The sequence below is a fragment of the Taudactylus pleione genome, unplaced genomic scaffold, assembly GCF_031769625.1.
Source record: "Taudactylus pleione unplaced genomic scaffold, aTauple2 ptg000128l, whole genome shotgun sequence".
Lineage (NCBI taxonomy): Eukaryota > Metazoa > Chordata > Amphibia > Anura > Myobatrachidae > Taudactylus > Taudactylus pleione.
The window spans coordinates 5268015-5286752 of record NW_028284530.1 but is presented as its reverse complement, the minus strand read 5'-3'; the positions used below and the strand labels follow the sequence as shown (position 1 = coordinate 5286752).

Below are 18738 nucleotides of genomic sequence, written 5' to 3'. Positions count from 1 at the left end.
CTGTAGGATGGCTAATCCTTGTCTCACTACACATAGAACAGACAAGCATCAAAAGCAACAGAAGCATAATACATTAGCCTGTCATCCCCCCCCCCTCCCATTGTTTCCAGTGCAATACATTGTGATGTGGTTTTTGGCCAATAAACCATAGGTAAATAAGTGATACAATATGCTTAGCAGTGACTCTTCACAAGTGTTTATTGTGTGATTCAGAGATGGACGCTAATGCTGTGAGTTTCTACGCAGCAGCTGTGCGAAAATATACAAATGTCTCAGCTGCCGGGATTTGTATTGCGACGCCCACTGACAGTTTCACAAAGTGACCACGTGCAAAGACTCAGAAATGCGTCGCAGATAAGTCAATAATATGCCTGAGTAACCGTATGGTCGCACAGAATGGCAGCAGGAACTGAAACGCCGCAGCCATTTGTACTGCGTACAGGATCGCAGTAGTAGACTGAGAGTTCCCGAAACCTCTGACCCCCTTACCTCCCCCAAATGCTCCCTGACTGTTAATCACATTGCTGGCAAATAGTCGCTGCGACCGCCGACGGTAATGAAAGTTGACGCATGCGCAGTGCGGCTCTGCTGCATAACCACTGATAATCGCTCAACTGCATAAACATTGGAATTGCGTCCATCTTGTGACTGAGATGACATTAATAGCAGTGACCCAATGTTTGCTACTCTTTATTGCTCTATATGTTATATATGGTAGGGTGCATTAACTTATACTGTATACTACTGCTAATTAATAATCTAATTATTTATTATGCTTTAATACTATTTGTACTGTTTCTTATCTGTTATATTTTATTAAATTTGTTGTTTATGTAGCCAGATTAAATGATTAATTTTGCACATAATATTAGCTATAATGGGCCCCAATTCTGTCCTAAATTGCATAAGAAATTGAATTTAGTTGTGAATATAATTCAGAATTATGTCACCATCTCTGCAGGGATTTTTTAGGAGAACCATCAGGTTGAAATTAATATATGAACGATGTGAACTGAACTGTCGCATTCACAAGAAGAGTCGAAATAAATGTCAGTACTGCAGGTTCCAGAAGTGTCTGTCTGTCGGGATGTCTCACAATGGTGAGTGAACTTGATGCATTTTACACATAGCAATCATGTTGACTCTCCCTGAATAAAAATGGACAGACACATTTTTTATTGCTGTGTTATCATTTGTGCAATCTTGTTATTCATTTGTCTGTCCATTTTCCCACTGTTTTCACATTGTACAGCGCCATATTTCCTCTATCGGCGACTTTTATTTTTTGGGCGGAACCCTGCTTCCTATGTCCTAATTAGTCTCCATACCAATTTGGGTGTCATTCTGATTGTTATATCAGGCTACAGACGGCTCTGAATAGGGGAATTTTAATTAAATAACAAACATTTTGTTGGATAGAGTATAAGAATAGCATATACATTTGCGTACACAGCATCTGACTACCAGAAACTGAGCCCAAATATAAGCATTGTGAGCCGACCAGAAAATTCATGGGTTAAACAACTTCATCAAAAAATTTCAAAGAAAGCAAGGTAATTTGCTAATGTTATACTGTAAGCTTCGTTTTTTTAAGATAAACATATTTTGAACATACCTGAAGCTCGCCGGATGCGACTGGATAGCTTACTTTGACTGTAAGCTCTTTGGGTTCAGAACTTTGACTATAGTGTATCACTTCCGACATTTGTGGGATTACTTCTATAGATTGCAATCTGGTGATTCACCACAACAGTTGAATCTCCAGATCAGAGAGCAATGTGTGAAGGGCCCCTCCAGGGTTGATCAATGATGTATCGATGGGGGCCATTGTTTGATCTAGTTTCCTGCAAAACTATGATCAAATCACATAGAATCAGATTTTGTTTTCATACAGAGATAATTTTGCAAGCCACAAACAGTTTAAGGGTTGGCCAAATTGAACAACAAAAAGCTGACCATGTGTGTGCAGCTTAATACCACTGTATGTAGCGTATATAGCACTAATATACAGAAAATGGAGCAATGACCGACATTGTAATTCAGCAGACTAATATGAGAAATGACAAGAACTGAGGACCTCATTCAGAGTCGGTCGTTGCGGCCGCACGGTCGTACGGGAAAAGGGGCCGGATATGCAAATGATGGACTCGCATGTTGCGTCCCTAAGTTCGGATCGTTAGCTGCCCGACCAAGGGGAGGAAGCGGCCGGAAGATAAAAAATACGCCCCCTTCTCGAACGCATTACACGTCATCTCCGGCCATATAAGGATTAATCGAGACCATCGGGAACCAGCGGAACTGGTCGTGGAGCTTAAGGTTGACCATACCCTCTCTTAAGCTCTACGATCATGTCAGTGTAAAAACCACCCATATCACATGTGCCATGACACTACTTTGTTAATTATGCACTCCCATAAAACGCCGTTCGCATAATTTGGCACGCCTGCGTTCGGATCTCCACTCCCTCGTTTTCAAGCACCTTCCCCTGTTACCACCCACAAACGCCTCAATCTGTCACTCAAACTACCGACCTGGCTGTGTTCAAGGAGAGAGAAATTTCTGATCGTAGCGGCTAGTTTGCGCACGCGCATTGCGAACTTTACGCATGCGCAGTTTAGCGAACATCGGCGGCGTACGACCGTGCGGCCGCAACGACCGACTCTGAATGAGGTCCTGACTGCTTTTATTTGAAAGAGGGGGTTGTCATTTCAGTGTACTAGATCACAGGTTCTCAAACTCGGTCCTCAGGACCCTAAACAGTGCATGTTTTCCAGATCTCCTCCCAGAATTACAAGTGTAATAATTAGCTCTACCTGTGGGTCTTTTAAAATGTGTCAGTGAGTAATGAATACACCTGTGCACCTGCTGGGTGACCTGAAAAATGTGAACTGTGTGGGGTCCTGAGGACCGAGTTTGAGAACCACTGTACTAGATAGTTGTGTAGTAGAAGCACTTTCCAGACTTATAAATATGTCACATACTAATCATCACATATCCTTACTCAAAATACTTGTAAAGCTTTACTTTGTGCATACACATGTCATTAATCTAACTTTAGGATGATTCTTCATAACGGTTTGCACAATCTAATGTAAAAAGAGAGAATTTTGAAAAAAGGGAAGACTGGCAACTTTGGACCCTGGGGGGGAAAACAGACAAAACACAAGTACAAGCCCAGACTTTTCAAACAGCACGCTTCATCTGGCAATTATTCAATGCAGAGCCTGAGTATATACCTTACAGATATTTGTAGGATCAATTTACTATACAGAGGGCATTCTAGTGACTGATACGCAATAGAGACAGCATTCTAGTAACCACTATACAAAGCACAGTGCAGGCTGCACAGTGGAGGCCGAATGATGCAAAACCCAAATATCTGTGACTTAACAATGCAAACCCCAAATATCTGGTGGCTTCACAATGAAGCCACCTCACCTCTCCAATTTCTGCTAATCAGATCCCAGATATAGGCTGACGACACAGTGCAGATCATGTGACCTTGTGCTGTCACTCAGCATGTTGGAGATGAAGCCTTATTTAAAGCAATCATACTTAGTATATGTCTCCCAATACACTAGTTGGTGGCCAGGGCTAGCCATTCAATCAGTGTGTCACAACCTTCCAACACTGAGTGGTGATTGGCTGGCGCTATTCGCCATCAGCGTGCTGGGCTGGCCCTGACTGACAAGGAGAGACTGGCCTGGGTTTAAGAAAATAGACAGATTTCTTCACAATTATGGAAATGATGGCAGTGATCAATGATAAATCTGTAAAAAGTTAGATCAACCATTGTGTGGACTGAACCAGTATTTATGAAGTACAGACAAAATTACTATGATGTGAGACTGGGTGAATTGAGGCACTGAATATTGGTTCATTGTACACAATGGCTGCCACCACTGTGTGTGTTTGAGAGGCCCAGTTTATAAAAGTTACTGCTTAGACAAAGCTATCCTGACAACCCAAAATATTGAAAACTATTTACACTTCAGTAGTAGCGCTGCTAAAGTTCAACTTTATATAAATGTATGTAAAGCATTCTACTATCATTATGAGGCAATAAATGTTTGTCAGGACACTGTATATCAGTCCAAGCTGTTTAGTAAAAATTTTGCGTATTTGTTTATTTTTTTCATTTTTTTTAATAAATGTGGCTGTTACGTAAACCTTCTACTTTGACCTTTTAATTCTACATGTGCTGAGAATTTTCTGTCTTGTTAGTTTAATTCTTTCTGGAGAGACACTGGTTTCACCTCCACCGTCAAACATACAAAAAACAGCATATGTCCGTGACAATAAATGTTAAGATGTAAAACACGACTATTATGAAAGAGCCCGCACTAGTAAGTCCTGCTCAGGAGAGGAGGAGTCCTTCTGGAATTACCTCATTCCTTCAAATTTCTCTGAATAGACTGACAAGTAGGGGAACTGGCTGATCGGGTTGAGTGGACAATGCTTTTAAAACATGCATGTGAAAAAAAAGTGAAAACAAACACGTTTTGGGCCTAGCAAGCTGATATTAATATTTCCCTTCAGGCCTGCAGACTAGAGGACTAAAATTAGCAAATTCCGTGTCCCATGAGAAAAGTGTCAAGTCATGATTTAGTAAGCCAATCTTAATACAAAATTAATTTATTTAAGCAATTAAAAAATTAATAGTTTCAATAAAGTTATGCAGCAGACTATTACCATTTTGTCCCTTTGTTTGGAAAAAAATAGGATTGTGGGTGGGATGTACTGTACATACTAGGCATCGCATCTGCGATGCAGTACATACTGCGGTTGATTACCATGGTATCTACTTAGAATATCGCAAAGGACAGCTCTCCCTATAAGATAGAGGGACCTCCTGGTTTAACACCCAGAGGCGCAGAAGGCCGTGAGCTACAGGGGGAGATGGGAGGGGTCCGATTGGATTCCTCTCAGGGAGAGCGTCCCAAATAGAAGCCCATAGGCTTCTATTGGGTAACGCCACCTGAAGATAGCATTACCCACCGTGAAGAAGATGGTTTACCACATTGTTCTCTCTAGTATATCCCGCCCTGTTTGTCTTATGAGTTTTATTTTCAATCAGATACAGACATTGCCTTGGAACTGCCTTCATTCTACATTTGGTGGTCCTAGATGGGACTGTGCAATTCCGCAAAGATAAAATAAAATCACTTCATATTTCTGTAAACTTAAACGTTTGGTAAATGCCTGTAATTTCTTGCATCCTTTTTGTTCTCAGAGGGGTGATAGTTGTTTTTATTTTATTTTGTCACACTTGTACATACTGGCTGCTTTTGCCTGTGGCCAACAAATGCTGGACAGCTTTATATTTACACTGCAATATAGTTTTGAGTTTGGACACGCCCCTCTCACATCTAAATCTCTCTGCACATTTTACATCTGCCCTACCTGCAATGCATCATGGTTTTGCAAAGGTGCAAAGTTATGCGGACCATACATCTATGTCCCGGATTCCACGTTCGGAATTGGTATGATTCACTGCCAACCGCATGGCCGGTGGTTCAAATCCCGGCAGCGGCAGCCCGACAGAGGAGGAAATCCCGATCGTCCCCAGGTAAGTATAAACTAACCTAATTTTACCCCCTAACCCTCCTTTAGGGTGCCTAACCTCCCCCTCCTGTGCCTAACCCTAATCCCCCCTCTAAGTGTCTAAACCTAACCCCCCCTTCCCCACCGCCTAAACCTAAGTCCCCCAGGGGTGTGCCTAACCCTAACATCCCCCCGGGGGTGCCTAACCCTCCCTCCCCCTAGCCTAGCCCTAACCTCCCGGGGGGGTGCCTAAACATAACCCTCCCTCCCCCTAGCCTGACCCTCTCTCCCTCCCCCTAGCCTAACCCTAACCTCCCGGGGGGGTGCCTAACCCTAACCTCCCGGGGGGGTGCCTAACCCTAACCTCCCGGGGGGGTGCCTAACCCTAACCATCCCTCCCCATAGCCTAACCCTAACCTCCCGGGGGGGTGCCTAACCTTAAGTTCCCCTCGGGAGCCCTAAACCTAACACTCCCCTCCCTCGGCTGTCCACGCCCAGCGCCCGTCATCCCTTCGATCAGGATGCCGGGCGCTGGTCTCCCGGCGTCGGTAAAATGACAGGCGTCTAGATTTAGACGCCTGTCATTTAACCCTCGCCTGGATTAAGTAGTCTGGAAGCCGGCGGTCGGCATTCGATCCGCCAGCTTCATAAACGTATACCCCCTGTTCTGCCATTCAGATATGCCAATCTAAATGGCTGATCCGCAGATATCGATGATCTGCGATCTGTCAGCAGATCGTGGAAAAACTGCATGTTAAAAATCCTTGTCTCGCCAATCCCGTTCCTATTTTGGTTGTGAACGTTGAATTGATGATTTCCAACATGTTGAGTTTCAACGCCGAACCCCAGCACAACTGGGAGTTGGGACAAAACATCGCTGATGTTTGTGCTCCATTACTCCTTTATTAAATTGCTCCCAAATTAGAATCAGCTTAATAATCTTCACCTCCTGAAGCTTTAAGTGCTGCAATACAAAATCAAATTTTTGTATGTGAGTGCAAAACGGGGTGCGTTCCTGTACCTAGCCCTCATACATTCCCAGTTCACCAATTTAGATACACTAAGCCATCTTTATTTCATCTTCTTTTCAATATAAAGTATATAATATAGAATTAGCAGTCAGATATTTAAAATGAATAATCATAACTATAGGTTGAATATAAAAGTTTTTTTTTAGTTTTCAAAAGTTAAGCCAATAAGAAGGGCTTTCCCAAAATGATACTATGGGCCCTATTTATCAATATTATTTTTACTAAAATAATGTGAAAACGGGTGTTTTGAAGCCCTCTTCACATTATTTTAGTATCACATAAATGTATTAAAGAACTTTTGGAGTAGTTTTCGTGGAAAACTACTCCAAGCCCTTAAATTTGCATATTTTTAGTAAGCAGATCGCATTTCCCATACTTTTTGTAACGGGGAAATGTGATCTTCAAATTTACCATAGTTCAATTGTTAAAAATACCAGGGGAAGCCCCCTTCACACAGACTCTGCTCTGACAGGCGCAGAAGAAGTGTTCGGAGAGGTTTTGCTTGGACAGAGCTTTCTCTCAGGCTGTGTCCCTGCATACAATATTTCATATATCCTTGCCTTGTATTCAAATATTGTATTGTGAAGCCTGGCAAATTTATTACATCACATCCGCGTCTGAGATGCGGATTGTGATAAATGTATGGGAGGTACACAAGAAGCTGACGGTCGAAATGCCGACCGCCGGCTTCCCGACTTGGAAATCCCGGCAAGGGACTAATGATAGACGTCGAAATCCCAACACCTATCATTATCCAACTGCCGAAATCCCGACGCCTGGCATACCGAACGAAGGTAAGCTGGGCGTCGTGAGTGGACAGCCACAGGGGGTGGGTTAGGTTTAGGGACTCCAGGGGGGGACTTAGGGTTAGGCTAGGGGAAGGGGGGGTTAGGGATAGGCATCCCGGGGGGAGGTTAGGTTCAGGCACCCCCCGGGAGGGTTAGGTTTATGGTGCGGGGAGAGGGGGTTAGGTTTAGGCACCCCTGGGGGGAAGTTAGGGTTAGGCACCCCTAAGGGAGGGTTAGGGGTAGGGGGGGAGAGGGGAGGGTTAGGTAGCTTACTTACCTCCGTCGGTATCCGTGATCTTCGGCATGCTGGTGTTGGGATTACAACCGCCGGGCTCGTGTCCAGCGGTAAATCGTATCACACCCAAATGTATGTGTTAAACAAGACCACCAATCCAATTTATGCAAACATAAGATCTTTTTAATATTTTTTAAAATATAAGTACTGCAACATCTACAATCCTCCTTCAGATATATTTTCATCAAAGGAGAATATATATATATTTTCAGAAGCAAATCTGTTGGCTCATTTATCACTGTGATAAGCTTTGATGTCAGATAATAAATTACCTTTCAATTGAGTCTTAAAGAACCTGTTTTGTGTACAATTGTCTTTTACTAACTGAGTGAAAACCAATGAATTGCGCTGTACAGTTGTTTGGACAGTAATTTGTCATTGCTGCACAGTAAATACTGTGGTCATTTAACCACAAGAGGTTGCTGAACTTTTAAGTAAATTGCAACAATTGTATTTTCATGTTTTAAACAATCTGAATGCACTGCCAGGTTATATAACTTAAAAAGGACTTGAGAAATCCACAGATGATGGATCTGCTTTACACTGTCACTCTACATAATAATCTTTACCTAAATAGGTCTGTTTAATAAGTGTGTGCAGAAATATTTATGCATTACACAACCCTGTAGATTGGGAGAATATTTATATATACAAATCCATACAATTACATAAAGCAGAAGGTAAAGATGACCCTGGCAAAATGAGCTTACACTCTAAGGTGTCAATTAAATTAGCCGCGATGGGGGCAGATTGCCATTGCAGCGGTGTGGAAACGCCAACAAGGGCACTTCCTCTGACCCTCCTCGCGGTCCATCTCGTCCCGGACTAGCAGATTTCTGTATGCAACCCTACGGGGCAGCAAGCAGATGTCAGCAAGTCCGGAGCTACCATAAGTGCGGCTTATAGCCAACTTTAATCGCACGGACTCACTGGGGAAAGTGAATTGAATGGACCCCATTCAGGTGAGGAACCCTTGATACATGGGGTAGCAGAATAACTACTGTAGCATGTGGTGGGGAAAGTGCATGTGCAGTAGTTGCTGTAAGGCAGCTGCATGATCAGACGCCTATAATAAGCAGCCATTGGCAACGGCCATTTTGCACAGCTAACTGAGGTGTGGTACGGATGGGAAGAGGAGAGATAGTGGAAGGTGGAGATACAGTATGTAAGATGCATCAGTTATAATAGAAATCTTATTGCAGTAAGCTATTGTCAGGGCCAGAAGGGCCGAAAGCCTTAGGACCGGCTCGAGGAGGGGGGATGGTAGAGTCCCCCGCCCTCCACCCAACGGCTCTGGAATCATTAAGATATCACGGAGACGGAAGGGGAGGAGGCGTGTATAGGCCGGCGGTGGCTGTGCTGGGCCGGGTAGAGACGGGCGTGCCACGAGGCCAGCCCCCTTGCATTAATCACGCCCCCCTTCACACGTGAGTGCAGGGCGGACTGCCAGGGCTGATATACAGCTCCAGTCCATCCCTGGAACCATAAACTTCCTTCACCATTTACATTAACTGAGGCAGGTAAAAAAAAATGGCAGATAACCAGCACCGTTATCGCCAAGGCCACGAAAACACATAAATAAATATTTATTTTTTTCGGGTGGAAAAACAGGAACCAATTGAACTGGAGGTTAAATAAAAAAATGGAAAATACTCAATTTTTTCGCACCAAAAAAAATATTGGGTCTAATTGAATTCACCCATATAATTGTATCAGCAAATGTGTATGATTTTATATATTTAACAGAAGCCCCTTGTATAAAAATTTTATTAGATTAGAAACTAGTATGCCCGTGGCGAACATTTCTCCAATTTGAACCCAGAACATAAGTACAGAAAATGCTTCGCTATATAATGGCTACATCATATGTTAATATGACGGAATCGGATAATAAAAGATGTGTGTGAAACATAACCGGCTAAGCCACGCCCTTTTATGGTTATGGGGGATTTTTTTTATTGTAACATTTCGCCAATTTGTAAGTTCGATGATATATTTGTCCATGGACTCTGAAGTAAAATGGACCATTTCCAGGAGGTATTGCAAGCTGAGCCCCTATAGATGCAAATGATAATGCACTGTTACTCCGCCTCACCGTCTCCCAGCCTCCCGCCAATCAGCGGCTGCCAGCAACTGTCATGGAAAGCAGAGAAAAGAGGCGTTGCTTTCGAGGCACAAACCTGGTGCTGATTGGCTGAGAGTTACGAGCCTGGAATCGACGTGTTGGAGAAAGTAGGTGAGGGAAGAGCGCCCCCTACAGCAGCAGCCTCACGTGTTGTGCCGCCCGCGCGCCCTCCCTTATTATGTAATAGCTACGTCACGCAGCCAGATGGTCAATCAGGAGCCGAACTGGGAAGAACATAAACATTGTCCACACATGGCTAGGGCGCTGGGTCCATGCGTGAGAACAGCAGCCGGCGGTGGTTACCCCGCATCCCCCGGGTCACTGTGCCGGCTCTGTGTTCTGGTAGTTTTCTTGATATTTTCAGGTTAGCTATACCAAGCATTAATTATGGTTTTTGTTAATTTTTTTTTCATCAAATTTTATACAGTTTTATTCCAAATTCTGTAATTTATTGCTGCTTGAAATCCGTCGCAAAACAATCACATTAATATCTTAATTAGTCTTTGAGATATTCAAATTCAAATAGCGTTCCGGACAAAGGGACTAAGCAAATTATATCTATAAGATATCTTCATATTCAAAAGCTGTTTTATATGTTTGCTCACTTCAAAACAAATTATAATATAGTCATAAACTACGGTTTTTAAGATAACTATATTATAAATCACATACTGTGAATACTTAGGTGTAATATATTCATTTAATTCTGTATACTTTTGCTTGTATATGTCCATCTACCTCTATCAATAAAACCAGCTTAGAGAAAATATGTTCATATTATATCTCTGTCTTGTGTAAGTATTTATATAGTACACTGAGAAAATGCTGATTGATTATTTTTTTCAAGCAAACAAAATAGGCGTGGACCCTTGATAAATCATTTCTCAATTATGAATATTTGCTGTTTGCTTTTAATACTCATTTATCACTGGGGAAATCAGCAGACTCCTAATCACTGTGACCAGTCCAGAAAGAATGTGCTGATAAATTCAGAGCCTATTGACTGTTAATCTGTTTGCTGGAAAATCATTTCAGATCAGTATTCAGAATGCTTTGCTACATAAATACAGATTCATTTGTCCAAATAACTATGAAAAATCCACCAAATGCCATTGGAAGAAGATTGCTTTCAGCGGCGGTACCTACGTTTTTCTGGCAGGGGGACTGCCCATACAGCAGCCTGGTCAGCGCCCCGGCCGGCTGTTGTTGTCTTCGGCTTCTGCCAGGTGCATTGCACATGCACAATGCATCTGGCAGGTTCCGCAACCACTACATGCGCAGAAGCAACAGTTTCTAGGCATTGCAGCGCTTAGAAGCCGGATAGGGCTCACAGCAAGGCAAAGGAGTGGCTTTCCATTGACTAGCGCTCTCTCTGCTAATCGTTGTCTGGACTGGCAGTCCCAAGGGGGGAGAAGATACGTCCCCTGGTACTTCCTGTCTGGTTGTGATTAGCAGATAGCGCTTCTAAAGGTGGGTACACACTGGAAAGATATATATGCAGATCAGCAGATGATGGTTGAATGAACAACTATCACTGACTCTGGCCGTGCCTGGGTGGAGGATGCAATGCGGCCTCTCTGGCAAGTGTACAGGCGGGCGCCTGACTGCCCGTATACACAGCAAGATGCCCTAATATATCTGCCATCAGCTGTGCTGCACAGTCGACGCGATATGTCTGTGAACGACATTGACGCTGGCCGACGGGCACACGATATATCGGCCATTCAATTGAATGGTTGCTCCGAGCAGTTCCACAGGCTGCAGAGTGCCTATCCAGAGCTCCCCTTGGATGCTTCGGGCGGCTCTGCTGTAGCACTAATGGCTGCAGGCTGCCATTCCAGGAACCCTCAAGCCAGATGCAGATGTGATGGGACAGCGATGATGCCGCCCACAGGGGCCTGTACGATAGCACCTCTTGCACACCCCTAGTTCTGGCCCTGTGCACCCAAAAGCAAAATACTTGCCCTAGTGACGAAGAAATCACCAATCATCATCAGCCTTTGCAAACAGCTCATCATAAGTGCTTCCCTAGACCTGGATTTCCCACATGAAGCAGCCTAAGCTGATTTAAAAAAAATAATAATAAAAATATGATAAAAAATGAAAATCTATTTTTTTTTAATTCAACCTTAATTAGAGCAGCTGGGATATTGGAGCAGATATTTTCTGTGCAGGGTGATCGGGTTGAGATGTACAGGATGCATATCTCATTATAAGAGAGATAACATTGTTTTCCCACTAGGTGGCTCCTATTAAGCAGGTTGGCAATTTCAGTTCCAGTTTAAATGCTGGACATTACTTCAATACATTGTTTGTAAAAGGTTTGACGTACTGTTGTCATATGAAGCAAATTAGCATTTTACAAAGGTGAGCGTAAAGCTGGGAGCACACTATACAATCTGTCGTACGATATATCGTTCCAATGTGGATCGCAACAAAATATTGTACAAATCGTATAGTGTCTACACCCGAATTGACATTCATTGCTTCAGATGGGACAATGCAATGAACGACGCCGTGCTGTTACATGCAGCATGTAACGATACATTGTGCCATCATACACTGGATCGTGCAGTGTATATTGTTACATATCAACGTTCCATCGCTGGGTACACACATCGTATATTGTTTACCCATCTGTAGTCTAGAGATATATCACCTACAATAATGGCAGATTGTTATTAACTAGCTGGGATACCCGGCACTGCCCGGGTTGAAGAATGGACCTTGAAGTTCATCTGCAGCCTTCATTTATCAGTGCAGAACAGAAATCATTGCCGAGCAGAAATCAGCTGACCAACATTGGAGACCATGGCATATGAAACTGTGGGCCTGATTCAGAGCCGGACGCTCTGACAAGAGCGCTCGCTCTGAATCAGGGCCGTCCTAGCTCAAATTGGAGCGGCCTTCTGGCTGCTCGCATAGCTGTGGGTTACCAAAAAGATGGTCGCGATGGTCAAGACCATCGCGACCATCGGGCTTGCGATGAGACCCTTGTGGTAGGGTCTCATCTGCCACAAGCCCGGAGTGATTTTTGCTCTATCAGAGCCAAAATCACTCCCACTGACATCACTAGTGATGTCAGTGGGGCCGGACCCAGACGGTAGGCGTTCCCATGGGAACGCCTCCGTCTGGGCAGACACGCCCCTGGCACGCCCACCAAAGGGGGCGTGCTGTCAATCACCATCGACAGCACGCCCCCTTTGGTGCGAGACCATAACGACGGCTACCCCGTTGTTCGGGTCTCGCGCATGCGCACGACGGAGACACCTCCGTCATACGCATTTGGGAAACACCGACCCGCTTGCGAGCGCTCAGTGAATGAGACCCAGTGCTTGGAGGAAATGAGTAACTGTCAGTGCAGGTGTAGTGTGGCAGTTGATCCTCCAACTCATTGCTCTTCTGTTGGAGCTCTGCCTGCCCCCCACTGGTACATATTAGCCTGTGCCCTCAGATCAGTTTAGTTTTAGGCACTGGAAGACATCCTGAGCGAACTTGCTTAAGCAAAAAATTTAAATCAGAGACTCCATGGCCTACTTGGTGGACACCATGTAAACCTCCATTGCCCTAACAAACTTCAAACATAGCCAAAAACCTAATCCTGGTCAAACTACACCACCATGCCAAATTTGGTGGAGCTAGGTGCAAAACTCTGGCCGTGCATAAAGGACAAGCAGACAGACAGACACACTTTCTCGCTTATTATATACCGTACATATGCTGATAATTTCATGTTTACTGCATTCCAAAACATGGTTATCACAGATTAATATACTGAAGCAGAATCGCACTAATATGAATTTAGACAAATTATTTCAAATTAGGCAATTTTTTTTTAGAATTGTGTTTATACTTTTAAAACCATTATCTAATCGATAAAACAGACTGTACCTGCCATCTTACTTGTTTAACATTCCTGCTAAAGCTGTATTTGAATATATTTAGATAGTTATATAGGAGATTATTTCCTGGATTAAAATCTGTTGTAAATACTAGTACAAGAGGCTTCTCTGGCAGCAGTCCTAAACTGTATGAAAATAATCTTGTTTTCCATTGCGGGTATTGCAAAATTAAAAACATTGTCAAATGACAAATAAATCATAAGATACTTCTAGAAAGCACATCTTTTTCAGGCTGGCATCTCATGTTGTCATTAATGTTTCCTGTTTTCCAACTGGGCCCTGTGGCAATCATTGTTTAGTATTACTCTAGGTTGAAATATTTCATTTTATGTGAACTACAGAGTTGGTTATTCCTGTTTTAGCTGGAAGCCTCGTTGAAAGTTGAGGTGTTGGTTGAATACAACAAAAGGTTAAAGGTCAAACACTTTTTGTAGATGGGTTGTGTCTCCTTTTTGTGTAAAAAGAATCTGCATACTCGCATATATGAATACTCCTTTTGTGGGAGCAGACTAGTAGGGGAGATTAAAGTGGAGAGTGGTAAAGTACCAACCAATCAGCTTCTGTAATTTTACAGGCTGTGTTTGAAAAATGACAGTTAGGAGCTGATTGGTTGGTACTTTATCCCTGCGACACCTGCGCTTTTGCCTCCACTCTCCAAACGGTGGCCGACTGTCAATCACTCTGTGTGAAATTAGTGGCTGCAAGCAACTACGGTAATGGACTTTGACTCATGCGAAAACATCAGTATAGTGTACATCACTGAATCAGGCCCTCAATACGTGAAATTAGGGCTTTTTGTTCCACTGCGATTCAGTAAAATTAAAGCAAAGCATTTTAAAGTAAGCAAAAAGTTGTTGTGGGAGATATAATCTTATATATAAAAATAATTGGTCTGTTTGTCTGTTCAGTTATGCATTCGGACACCCCTGCACCAACGCGAGGTGGTCCAGTTGCATCTTGGCCAGGTTTTAGGGGGTTTAGGGTCCCGGTCGGACCTCCCGTTGGTGTACGCCGGGCAGAATTTTGACTCGGGGAGCCTGTTCTGAGCCTTCCACTCTATGGATTTGGATGAAAACTTTACAGAGCGGTAACATTGGATCCCAGAAGACATACTAGGGGGTTGAGATCTCGTTCAGACCTCCTGTTGGTGTACGCTGGGCAGAATTTTGACCCGGGGAGCCTGTTCTGGGCCTTCCACTGGATAGATTTGGATGAAAACTTCACAGAGGGGTGGCAATTGGTCTGGAATGCCTAACTTAATAACTTGAAGATTAGATCCCAGTCGGACATCCCGTTAGTGTACACTGGGCAGAACTTTGACCCGGGGAGCCTGTTCTGGGCCTTCCACTTAATGGATTTGGATGAAAACTTCACAGAGGGGTGGCAATTGGTCTGGGATGCCTGGCAAGTAGTGCCCTGGGATGCCTAACTTAATAACTTGAAGATTAGGTCCCGGTTGTGTACGCTGGGCAGAACTTTGACTTGGAGAGCCTGTTCTGGGCCTACCACTAGATGGATGAAAACTTCACAGAGGGGTGGCAATTGGTCTGGGATGCCTAACTTAATACCTTCAAAAATTAAACCAGGTGACGCCAGGTACTTCAGCTGGTATAATATATATTTGAAATTACCATTTTCCCACCAGAAAATTGATACATTTTAAGAGATTTGCTCTGATATAAATATATTTAATCAGTAATGTTTGCAGTCATTACTTTGTGTTAATGATATTCTGAAATGGTGCTAACTTTCATTTGTTTTTTCAAAAAGTATATTTGTAAAGAATATTTATGCTTCATTTATAAAAGGTTCAAGGTGGACTGCATTAGCCAGGGCTTAATGCACTTTTATCATGTAAAAGGTAACCCCACTGATACATATTTCACATTATTCATCTGACAGATTTCATGATTGTAAAATATTTACCTACAGTTTAGGTTCCACAGATTTTCTTATAAGTTCAACTGTTTCTTCGTTTGTGTAATTCACAACTCCCTCCTCCACCCCCACTGTCCAAGCTACTGTCTAACTTGATTTGCTACGGCCGCCTCCCTAGATCACGGGTACTGATGTAAATAATTCTGTTTTCTGCATTTTACCCATCAAGTCTTACATATTCTGACTGTCAGTATTTTAACCTATATTGAACTCATGTCATAAACTTACTTTTGAATAACAGTCTTCGATAATATGTGTGTTTGTAGACTGGCTGGAGGTCACTGCATATGACCATATGTGACTTTTCTTTTTAAACAGCACTGAGGACGGTTTTTCTCCCCCTGCTAAATCAATTCGCCATCATTATCTTCATTGTGGAAGCATTTACTATCCTGCCTGTAGAAACACCTAACAGCTCTCAGCATCTATTATAGGTGTTTTATGCTGTTGTGCTGGACTACAGCTATTGCCAACTTTTGTATCGATACATTTAATAGTTACACAGTGTTATAATCATTTCAAAGTACAATATTAGATTGATTTTTTAGTGTTATATGTATTTATTTTTTTATTGATTTTATGTGGCATCCTTAGTGGATATTAAATATTTATTGTGTATTTATGTACATTCATTATCGCATTATTACTTTTCCAATCATCTATTTGATTTAATATAGAGTCAGCCCAGATTTTGCTTTTTTCGGTTTCTCCAAATTATTAACATACACAGAGGTTGATTATCTGCTGCAGTTCTATTTTTCTTATATATGATTTACAGTGATTAGCTAGAAGCGCCAGAATTGTGTTTTTTCAAAATTTATTGTAAAGTCCTTACCTGCAGATGTTATTCAGATTCTTTTTTTGAAGATGTTGCTGTTCAGGACCTTTTTGGAAGATATAATCCAAAGTTCATATCAGTAGTCATTATCCAAAGTCGCCTAAATAAAGCAGGAACTAACACAGGGTATCAATGTAGGACAAAATGTCACCACAAAATGGCTGCTAGTAGCTGGGCATCCTTTATACAGGGCTGTGACCTGTATTGTGACATCACAATGCATGCAGGCAGCAGCTAGAGATGGCTGTAGCTTAGATCAGCTCTGGGCCCAGATGCCCTACAGCAGCAATCTGGTGAGAATAGCACTCAGGAGATGGCAGTGAGAGGGTTGGGCCACAGAGGAAGGCGCAAAGATGCTCTCTGTATTGTATGGCTGTAAAGTTGCCTGTTTGCTAGCACCACTTATGTTTGTATTGGGGTACCTACAGTTTAAATTTGAATGAGGCCACTCAAAAATTTTTCCAGGGCCACTTTAAGTTCCCAATCCGCCGCTGTTCCTACATGTACACAATTTTGTCTCCGATCTTTTCAGTTCTGATGGGCTCCTGATACTTTTGCATACTTGGGAAATTAGTACATTCTTTATACAGTATGGGCGGGATGTACTAAAGGTTTAAAATGCGGTAAACCCCCCGAAAATGCAGTTTTCCAGGATTTTATCGCATTCCCCGAATGTACTAAACTGCTTCGCCACGTTAGGTAACGCCACCTTCAGGTGGTGTTTCCCAATAGAATCCTATGGGCTTCTTATCGGGACGCTCCTGGTTGGGAGACATCCGATCGGATCCCTCCCATGAGCCCCCGCGGCTTTCTGCGCTTGCGCAGAAGGGCGCCAGAGGGACCTCTGGGTGTTAAACCCAGAGGTCCCTCTGCCCGGCAGAATCGCAAAGGACGGCTCTTATCGGGAGAGCTGTCCCTTTCGAAATGCTTGGTACATACCGCGGTAATGAACCACGGTATGTACACGAAGTCAGGGAGGATGTACCGCATCACAGAAGCGATGCTTAGTACATCCCACCCTATGTAAGATAACTGTTTTAGATTAGTTATAGCACTTTTAGTGCTATAACTGATGAACTCACAGGTTTTATCTGGACAAAAGTATATACATATGTTAGGAATTCCTCTGTCTGCCACTTGTCCCAACTGTCCCAGTTTTGTTAGGACTGTTATAATTCGCAGACCCTCGCCAGGTGGAGAGCACTTTGGAAATATGAAGGCCAGGCCCACAATAGGAAGAGAATGCAGTTGAACAGATCAGAGGTGGAGCATAGGTGACTTGGGTGGGGGTTATTTTTTCGGATTTTGTACTTTATGTACTTGGCAGGTAGCAGGTTGGAGGGGATCTCTCCCTCTAGTTCCCCAGGGCAGCTGTTGTTACCTTAATATCACGACCAAGGCAAGAACTGATAATTAGTGTCCAGGCATTGCTTCCTGGTCAGGTTGCACAAGGGGAAAATGACTTACCATGATAATAAATATCTGGGTATGGTCCCTCACCTCCCTATTATCTAGGTTTATTTCAGGCAGAGAATTGTCCATTTAAAGGTGAATTTATTTAGAATGATAAAACCAGTCATTGAAATTAATTTGCAGTTTTATGTATGAAAAAAATTTTGAAATTTTCTGTTATCAGCTGACTGGCGTCATCATAAAATTTAAAGACAGAATTCATCAAAGCTCTCATTAAAACATGCTTCTTGTTTATTGCACGCGATATTGCCCAAAATAACTCACCTTCCAGTGAAGTTATTGCATGCTTTATGACCCCACACTCTTGTTTTATCACAGTTTGGTGACTCTCTCCATAATGTTAATAATAATCTCTGCCTCAATAACACAAACATAAAATCTGTTTTCAGCTATCAGGTTTGGACGGATGCCCCAGGCTGAGAAGGAGAAGCTCTTGGCCGAGATTTCCAGTGACATCGACCATCTAAATCCAGAGTGCGCTGATCAACGGGTCCTGGCCAAGCACTTATATGACTCGTACCTCAAGTCATTCCCTTTAACGAAAGCCAAGGCGAGAGCCATTTTGACAGGAAGGACAACAGACAAATCGGTGAGTGGGAGTTATGTGTGTCAATGATTTACTGAGGTTGTTCTCTCTTCTATTGTATTCAGAGCACAAGATGTGTCCGGATTCAAGGAAGGTCATTTTCCTGCCATAAAAAAGCTCAAAGGAGTCCATAAGACTTGGCATATTGCTGGTTTAAGTTTCACTATACTATAGTTTTTCTACTGGCATCTAAGGCAGTTTACATTAAGGCCCAAGCT

At 42.9% G+C, this 18738-nt stretch overlaps 1 protein-coding gene across 2 annotated transcripts in view; it reads left to right on the top strand.

Annotated features, from left to right (window-relative positions):
• The window catches only part of PPARG (peroxisome proliferator activated receptor gamma), a 96886-nt gene that overhangs the window by 65815 nt on the left and 12333 nt on the right, over positions 1-18738 (top strand). For both annotated transcript variants that reach the window (XM_088472765.1, XM_088472766.1), the window contains exons 4-5: positions 962-1100; positions 18324-18523. In XM_088472765.1, coding sequence (XP_088328891.1) covers positions 962-1100; positions 18324-18523 — 339 coding nt within the window. The remainder of the gene's footprint in view (positions 1-961; positions 1101-18323; positions 18524-18738) is intronic.